Source organism: Macrobrachium rosenbergii, chromosome 14 (genome assembly GCF_040412425.1).
Source record: "Macrobrachium rosenbergii isolate ZJJX-2024 chromosome 14, ASM4041242v1, whole genome shotgun sequence".
NCBI lineage: Eukaryota > Metazoa > Arthropoda > Malacostraca > Decapoda > Palaemonidae > Macrobrachium > Macrobrachium rosenbergii.
In genome coordinates, this window is record NC_089754.1 from 977017 (window position 1) to 987016 (window position 10000).

The 10000-nt window shown below is 38.7% G+C and overlaps 1 protein-coding gene across 1 annotated transcript in view; it reads left to right on the top strand.

Moving 5' to 3' along the window:
• The window catches only part of LOC136845650 (uncharacterized), a 70681-nt gene that overhangs the window by 34271 nt on the left and 26410 nt on the right, over positions 1-10000 (top strand). Inside the window, exon 2 of the mRNA XM_067115800.1 lies at positions 4472-4584. Coding sequence (XP_066971901.1) covers positions 4472-4584 — 113 coding nt within the window. The remainder of the gene's footprint in view (positions 1-4471; positions 4585-10000) is intronic.

Consider the following 10000-nt stretch of genomic DNA (forward strand, 5'->3'; position numbering starts at 1 on the left):
TGTAAGGTACGGGAACAAATTTATAGATGTATTTACACCTCTGTCAGTACAAGTTTTTTTTCATGCGTGTGCACATTTCACTTCACTTGCGCTTCCATTTATAGATTTATCGAGAAATAAAGAGTTAGCCATTCAAATGTATTTAGAGAAAATGGATTAATGGTAGCAGAAATAGTTCGCCTAACTTTCTATACGTTAATCAGAATCAACACTGTTATAACATGTATTAAAACACATTTATATATATATATATATATATATATATATATATATATATATATATATATATATATATATATATATATATATATATATATATATGAGCCTCGATGGCTCAGTTGGTAGAGCAGCAGCCTAGGACTTCGTAGAGGTCCGTGGCGTGGGTTCAAATCCGCAGCCGACTGGTCAGAGAAGGCGGACACTTTGCTATCCGTGTAGACACCCTGGGATTATGTATGTAATCAACGGATAGGTTTGCTGAAAGCAAACGGGTGTTACAGACTAATACACACATAAACAAAGCCACTCCAACATCTTCTAAAAACATAACAGATACCTCACACGTCTCGAACTGTCGACCTAACTGCCCAGTTCTCCTCGCTGCTGGGAGGAATGGAGCTGGGGATTGGTACGATACACGTACACATCGTTACCTGGGTCTAAGTGATGTCAGGCAGGGCAGCCGATCGAGGCTAAGGCCTACACCAACGCCAAATCGAAGTCCTTCGAAAAGAAGGCATCGTGCTTACCCCATATAAAAATGGGAAAAAGCACTTTAAAACGAAGAAGAATATATATATATATATATATATATATATATATATATATATATATATATATATATATATATATAAACTGTGTTTCTGTAACATCAAAATCCTGGATGTACTCTTCACTATCGTGTATGCCCACTCAAAAGCCCTCTTCTTCCTCCAAAGTCTTTTGAATTAAGCACCCAAGGTAACTATCGTGTATGCCCACTCGGCAGCCCTCTTCTTCCTCCAAAGTCTTTTGAATTAAGCACCCAAAGTAACCGCTATATCAACAAATGTCCAGTGTCATATTAAGCATCCTTGCATGGAGTATCCCATGCAGACAACTCATCTTCTTTGATGCACCTTCAGTACCCACTATTCTGTCTCAACAAGGGGAGTTGGTTCAACAATCCGTTCATAATTTTCACCTCTCCACATATACATTTACAGATCTTTTGCTGCCTTAGTTTCAGGTCCCATTTGTGTTTCACCTCTTCAGCTATCTCGACACTCCTATTTGCACACTTTCTATCTAATGTACAATGAAGCAAGACATCTTGACATAAACTGGAAAGCGATTATTGAAGATTCGAAAATAATACAAAATGAGTAGACTTATTCACGTAACTAACGCAATATAAAAGGAAGGTGAAACGGAAGCCATTTCTGCCTGCACTATAAATTGCTTTCGAAAGCTCTCATTCATAAAGCATGCTCGCCCGTCCCATAAACCAGAAAGCAATAAGCACTGGCATACACTTTGCAGTGGGAGTTCCTACCAGGAGCCATGAATTCCACCCGAGACAGTGACTGATTGAAGAGGCCCAGGGGCGCAGCGATGGAGGCTTCCCTTTGACTAATCCTCTTCCTATTCTTTCCCTTCCTCTTCTCACCTCCTCTTCATCCAAAACACTGGCTTGACCTACGTTTCCCCTATGCCTTCCTGCACCTCAAACGTGTCACACTACAGATGGGGATGGTGGAGGGATCAGTGGAACAAATGGAGGAGATGATGCGGGTTAAAAGACACGCTGCTTTTGGAAACTGCCAAAGGTGCCATAATGGACATTTAGCAAAATGTAGGAGAAGATACAGAGGTTCATGTTAGGACGGTAAGTCAGGGCGCCAAAGTAAATAAATTCTCTCTTTTATGTCTAATATATCAGGCAAATGCAAATCGGAATGGTAATCAGATTATGTGAAATTCTAGGACATATACATAAAACCTTTTCTGACACTGTCACAGCGAATATGTAGATGGGAATGTACATCGCATATTGTGTAAACTCAAACTCAGTATAAACTTCAGTTTGTGAAGAAACAAGATCCTTTATGAAGAACAGAAAGAAGCTCTGACCTACTTGGACGAGATGGCGCGTCCGGCTTATCAGCTCTCACGAAATTTTACAAAACATCCATGCCAGTTCTTAATGAGTAACAGAAAGACAATGCAATAAAACAATACATTCCATTAACTAAAATAAACACTTGTAACACCTATTCGTTTTAAAGGAAACGGTTGAAGGAAAAAGAAAACATTAAACAGCCTCTTGAATACTAAATGAGAGGATATAAACATGAACAATCTATCTATAGTAATAAAATCCGGGTGACAGTAAAGGAGACATGGCAAAGCCACCCACCCCTGCAAACCTATTTGTCCGCCCTCAGTAGGTGAGGCATCCACCTTCCTCCTGCAAACCTCTTTGTCCTCCCTGGGTAGGGATTGGAAGTGGGTAGGAGAGACATCCACCCTCCTCCTGCAAACCTGTTTGTCCGCCCCAGGTGGGGCAGGGGGGGCAGGGGAGATCCTGCAAAGGTATTGGGGAGGGTAGGGAGACATCCACCTTCCCCTGCAAACCCTCCTGCAAACCTCCACCTTCCTCCTTCTTTGTCCTCCCTGGGTGGAAGGGCAGGGGGGCAAACCTCTTTGTAGGCAGGGGACGGGGGGAGGGAGGAGGGCAGGGGAGACAGCAGCCCCGGGTTCCAGCTCACTTAGCACTCACCAACAAGCTCTTAGAAGAATATAAAATGAACGACACCATAAGAAATAAAACTATTCGATGCTATGCCTATTTTCACGTCACGCTTTTCTCTCAAGATCATTCCAGCTGCTGGAGAAAGTAGGAGCTGAATACAATTCCGTAAACTTAGGTCATCCTTGCAATTCATAGTTCTCTTGAAGGGTTTCCTAAACAATGCCTATTATGATTATGACCAGTTCATCCAGAAATTTGCTTCTTATATGTTTACACAACCATTTCACTCGGCTCTAGAATATTTGTTTTTTTCAAAAGTTTCTAGCGTGTTGTCTCCCAAGTTTAGTAGATTCTATAGATTTTTATGTCGACATAGTATTTTTGCGGATGAACGCAAGCTTAGTAATACAGTGCCTGTTCCAAAGAGTGGCATATCTGCTGACTGCAGTAACTGCAGGGCAATCTCTTCTCCCTGTGTTCTCAAAAGCCGTTGAAAAACTTATTTTTTAGCCACTATATAAATAAGTTGAATCTAAAGGATTGTTAGCTGATAGTCAATATGTGCAGACTCCATAAATTTAAAATATCAAAATATTAAAACGTTCTGTTTTAATATTAAGCTTAATTTTTAGTGTTAGGGGTACATGGGAACCTATAAAAAAGCCCAAGGGGTACCGAGGAACAAAAACTTTGGGAACCTCTGCTTTAAAGTATTAAGTCAGAAATACTACAGACAGAGTGAAATACTGACAAGCCTTAACTGAGAAGGGAGACCCAGTGAAGACAAAGTGAACTCGATTCTCTAAAGAAATGAGATTGCAGATCGCGACAGAAAAGAAGAACTGAATTTGTTCGTTTTTCTTGTGAGAAACAAACTTCCTTTGCTTTTATGATTGAATGATAAGTGCAAATTCTCAACATTTTCATAAGTAATTATTCCCTTTGGATTTTGTTCCATCAAAGAATGACAGTCGGAAGTTTGAATATTCTGCATTACTTAACAGGAAAGTTTACATACATAGTGTTTTTCTTCTGAATGTTTTCCGTCCTTTAAACGCATTACATACATACATACATACACACACACACACACAAACACACACACACACATATATATACATATTGTAATGAACTTATGTTAACAAATATTGTAAGGTTTAAGAAGTGGCAAGAGCAGGCTCTCTTTCATTTTTAAGATCAGTGCCACCAAGGATTATTTAAAGCCAAGGGGCAAGATCACCAACAGAGCAAAAACACAGAAAAACACTCAAAGAGCATAACGAAAATCACAAAACAATCTTAATTATCTATTACAAAATAAAATCTTTATCATAATTTATATGAAAACCCCACAAAAAACAGAATAAGGGTGCACAAAAAAAACCATCACCTAAATTAAACTTTCACACGATAGAAAAGAGGCAGTAATAGGAAGGAGGAAGGAAAACAACCTATTCCTATGAAAGCCCTGAAAACTTTAGCAAATAAACCTTAATATTACATATATAATAAATCACTCAAATAAACTGGCAATGTTAATATCAATTAACCCACACCCAGGGTGATAGGACGTTGACTTTGATTTATAGAAGTGGTAGCACCACACACATGGCTGTTCAAAAACGGTCCTGGAGTCACAAGGAGCCTACAACTGAAGGATACAACACACTGACAAGCGTCAGCAACATCTACAGACGGTGAACACAGTTTATATCCTTACTGGCTATCAAAACACAGTCAGGCATTTTCACGACTCCAAAGGTTAGCAGGACGAGAGCACGCAGGACGAGGGGAAAGACAGGCTGTCCTTCCAAGGGCAACAGGTGAGCCCAAGGATGCAAAAGCGAATGGTAAATACAGGGGAGCACAGGCAGTGCCTTCCAGAACGCACGGGAAGGGCATCCGACTGCATCAAAGGAGATGCGCCTCAGTAAGCAGCTGCAACAAAGTCTCCAGGCAACGTCCTCCGAAGTACAGAGAAAGGGGGATGGAGCCTCAAACACAGCAAGGCATCCAGACAGAATAAAATCTCCAGAATATGGATGTCCTGCAGGAATAAGGTCAGCAAAACCTCCACGATAAGGAGCCTAACACACTGCCTTCATCCTCAACCAATGGTCCCCATCAAACGTGAGGCAACGAATGAGGAATCACCAAACAAGCATTCAGCCAAATAAACACATGAAAAGAGGAAAAAAAACTTTCATGGGTGAGGTACCACTAAAATAATAACAACCTTCGGAGGGAGCAAGAAAAACCTTAAACAGCTTTTCTTGTGGCACAAAAGAAAATTAAAATGAAATTAACTAAAAGTAATTTACTTTAAAAGGCCACTTTAAAAATTAAGCAAATTATTAGTAAAAATATATATATAATATATATACATATATATATATATATATATATATATATATATATATATATATATATATATATATTGTAATAATTTGCTTAATTTTATAAAGCAAATTACTTTCAGTTAATTTCAATTTAATTTTCTTTCTGTGTGCTGTTTGCTCCCTCCGAAGGTTGTTATTATTTAAGTGTACCCATATATATATATATATATATATATATATATATATATATATATATATATATATATATATATATATATATATATTTATATAGTATATATATATGTTTTATGTGTGTGTGTGTGACCTGACCTATAACACTTATGAGGTCCACAGTCTATATTAAATTTTATGGAATTGTTGTTTCTTTTAATTACTGAATTTTGAGTATCTCGGCATCCACATAATTTAGTATTGATTCAAACAATACATTTGGTTTTCATTGCTGGGGTCCATGATTAGTATATCGATGGAATGAGGGCATTGCATCACCTGCATATAGTCAGCTTGAAACAGTTGTCACATATATTAAAGTAACCAAATTTTTATCCCAGCACCAACCTCACTGACACAGTATTCTGCCATAGACTTAACACACATATATTTTGTCCACGTGCAATTGCACATACTTGAATAGTAATAGTTTGTGAAATAAATAGAAAAAAACAGCACTCTTGAGTCTCATTTATTTCTATCGAGAAGAGTTCAATGGTGTTAGAAGTGGGGCTGGATGTCTGTGAACCTCAATTATAAACTCATAATTTATAATGACCGATGAAGACTTTAGTGGTTGTGCCCGTGGACGAAGAGGTGGCTGGTGAATGTGCCCAGGAATACGTAGACATAGTTCATGATGGGCATGTGCGCCACTGTAGGAAGAGACATGCCGACTTTGTAGAAGTCCAAGGGCTTTGGAATTCTGATGCCAGATAGACTATGAAGTTGTTGTCCATCTACCATTAGTCCCCTCCCATGCTATCTGGGTCAGGTTCATGGATCTTAGGATGATTGCATGAGACCAGGATACTTATCGTGGAAGATTTCCTAAGAGCGGTGGGAGAGGTGATGCCCGACTGGCCAATCAGTCACAAATACTTTTAGGACATAGGAAAGTACTGAACTCAATCTTTCTGGAATAAAATCTGTGAGGTGCTGTTCATGAGATTTCAAGGAAATGCTGTTGGATAAATTTCAGTTGAGTAAAGCACAAAAAGCTAATCTGAGCCAGATATATTGGCCAGTAAGAAGCCTGAAGAAATGGTAGCTGCATTTACCTGGAATTTGTATGGAAAGTACATAGTTACACCCTTGGCAATAATGGCAGACACCCAAAGAGGACAAACTTGCAATATCCCACTGGACATTTTAAGAAATATTGCTAGCTTAATATACACTTTTTATACTACGGGTGCAGGTCTTTACAAGAACTAATAACACACATCCAAAGCTTGTCTACAGAATTGGTGAGGGAAAGGGAAGCTTGCCTGAGCAACATGCAAGCTCAGTTCATCATGGTGCATTCAGCCAATGACGATGGACAAGAGTACCTGTGTTGGGGGGGGTTGGACCCCAGGGGAAGAGGCTCATTGTCCCCAGCAAAGTGACAAACAAATCTTTGCCTTCCAGGGCCAGGGTCACATCACTAGTACATGTGCAAATACTACAAAAAAAATTACCTGCTGCTCCCAGCTGGGTGGCACATGCGATGCTCCATGAGGGGGAGATGCCACAGTGAGGGAACAAGGATGATGCTGGTTGAGAAGTAACTTACTCCCCAGACTTGTGGATGGAGCAGTGCCAGTGATCCAGGATAAGCTCAGTCTGAGAGAGGGGGCACCCTCTTCTCATGGACCAGAGGAAAGTTTCCACCAAGGATAGCCGTCACCGTCAGAAAGGTGGACAGATGTGGGTGGGAGGCAAGTAGGAGGCATGGACCAGCTTCCCCTACCTAAGCATTCTGCCAAGGTGGGGATGATGTTAGTTCCAGATACAAGTAGGACAAGAAAAGATGCTTGCTTTTCCTAGATACAGTGGTAAGCATCTCCCTGTTAGAAGGGGGGGCAACTCCTATGGGTATACTAATATTTGTTGAATATCTTCGAGAAGTATGCAACAGGATCAATAACCTGGTTGCCTTTCTGCAACAGTGCAGCCCTATTCTACGGGGTAAGGAGAGTCAAGGAAAAGCTGACCTTTGCCACCAAAGAAAAGGGTATTACAGCAAATTATGATATGATTTTGGAAAAATTATTAAACACTTCAATATTGAGCCATCTCTGAATTGAGGTGTTTGGTGTGCTCTGAGAATAGATTCCTTCAGAACTTCGGGGTTAATATCCAGGGTGAAAACTGCTCAGTTAAAATGTTATTCAGCAATGAGGATACACAGAGCATGTGAGAACTGTGTTAAATCCAAACAAAAATAGTTGAAGTGTAATCCCAACTATCCCTGAGAAGAGAGAGGCAATTCTTGCAAGGATGATGATGAGTTTGCTTGTCACACCCTCTAAGTCCCTACCTGATAGAATGCTATGGCTTGTCAAGGTCCATCTGGGTGGCAGGATTACCTCCAGAAGGGACGATACACATAACAAAGAAAAGGATTTTTATACCACTTGTTAATGTAACAAACAGCATAATACAATTTGAAGGGAATTCTGTTTATGATTTGGAAGAGTGCAACCTGTTATGGATCGTGAGAACTGTCACCCTTCCAAATTGCATGCTAGGGCACATGCTAAAGCTGCTAGGGTATGCTTGAGAGTGCATCTCAGTCTGGTACAAAGAAGTAGAGAAAATTGTAGATGGCTACGCTGATGTCATAGATACATTTAAACCCATTATTATTTCTTCATATGAGGTTTAAATATAGTGTGTATAGAAAACCCACTAATATTTCTTCCCATGTGCATTTCTATTCTGGACAAAGCAGTAAGGTTAAAAATCAGTATTTTCATCTACGTTTTTAAGAGCATTACTTGTATGTAGCCCTGAATATATCGATGAGGAAATAGATAAAATTAGGAATGCAGGCAAGAATTGAAATATCCTGACAGTGTATTAAACAGGGCATTTCAAGCGGGAAAAAAGACTATGTATCACAATCAAAAAGAATCTTACAACACAAACAACATTGCTTGTACTACCTTATAATAATAATATGAAAGATATCCCCCATCTTCTTAAGAATTTTGGTGTTAATGTCGCATTTAAGAACAATAAAACAATGAAACATGTACTTATCAAGAACTCCCCTGACAGTACTAAAGGGTGTGGTATATAAAATTCCTTGTAAGTCTTGTGACAACTTTCATATTGGCCAAATGGGTAAAGCACTGGAAAAGAAAACAGCATGAGCAATGTGTGAGATATGCACGAGGGAACAGTGGCATTTTTGTACATGTCAGTGAGAACAATCATGCTATCAATTGGGAAGGGGCAAAAAGCATTGTATATTCTAACAACAAACTGGAAAGGAATATCATAGAATCTAGCTTTACAAAAGAAAGTTACAGCTATAAGATGAATATCAGTCAAGGGATGTATAAACTTGATCCTTTAATATCAAAAGAAATTTGTAAATTGTTTAAATTTTAGGTAGGCCGTAAGGATGCATGAAAATAAGATTATCATATTTGTAAGCACAGTACGGTGGCAGCAGTGCTTATGACTTTTCCAAACTCCGCCTCCCTGACACCTGTCAAGGTGTGGATCTGTTGTCGCCTACGGTCGGTATGTTTATCAGTATTGTCCCCTGAGAGTATATTGTGATTTTTAGCCAAATGAGTTTTGAAGGCCACTCCTACCTTGACACCGGCCTGTGGGTGGATATGTAATCTCTAACGGTTGCGTATGTTCGTCAGTACTGTTCCAGTAGTATATTATAATAGTGACTTCTAATACTCAGTATCAGTCTTTTGTCAATGGCTTGAAAATAAAGTCGAAACTGGTCAGAACTTACACCCCGCCTCTTATTTTCGACCTGTGGTAATGTGTGATAAATGAATCACGTACAAAAGTGATAAGTGATTATAATCATATATATATATATATATATATATATATATATATATATATATATATATATATATATATATATAATTATATATATATATACAAAATATATATATATATATATATATATATATATATATATATATATATATATATATATATATATATATATATATATATATATAAATATATATATATATATTGTTACGTGCAGGGTCTTGTTGATCATGTATTATTCAATTTACGTAATTTTCACGGCCCTGCAAAACAAGAATGCATGTAATCTGCCACTTGAAGCCAAAAGTTAACCTCAAAGACAGTCGTTAATTAGCCAAAGGTCGCCAGTTAAGGGTTATTAACCTTAACAAAGAATATGCAAGGAATAAAGACTTTATAAAAAAAACCGTCCTCCAACTGCGGACGCGAACAACGAATCTCTACTCGTTAAGATGATGCAACGTTCTTCCAACCAGAAACCGAGACATACACAAAGCATCGAGACTTAAAATGATTTGCTTAGCCTATATCCTAGTATTTTTTTTACTGGAGTAAAGGGGATGAAGCTAACAATATAATAATTTGGCTTAATCTAGACTTTTACATGCGATTACCTTCAATGGTGGCGGAGAATGAAACAAAGAAAATTTTGAAATACAGAAAAAGATGTTAAAAGAATGGACGAAGTTTGAACAGCACACAGACTCTACCTTAAGGACGAGGCGTTGCGCGCATTACAACGGACGTGATGAAGTTGTGTAGTGTTTCTTGCTCCACCATTCACTAATAAAATAACAGACAAAGGCGGGACAGGGCCACCTTCCAGACGTCTGCTCGAGACGGCGGCTAGTTTCTCTCCTTGTCTGACCAGTGCTGGGTCAAAACAGTCACCCCAGGC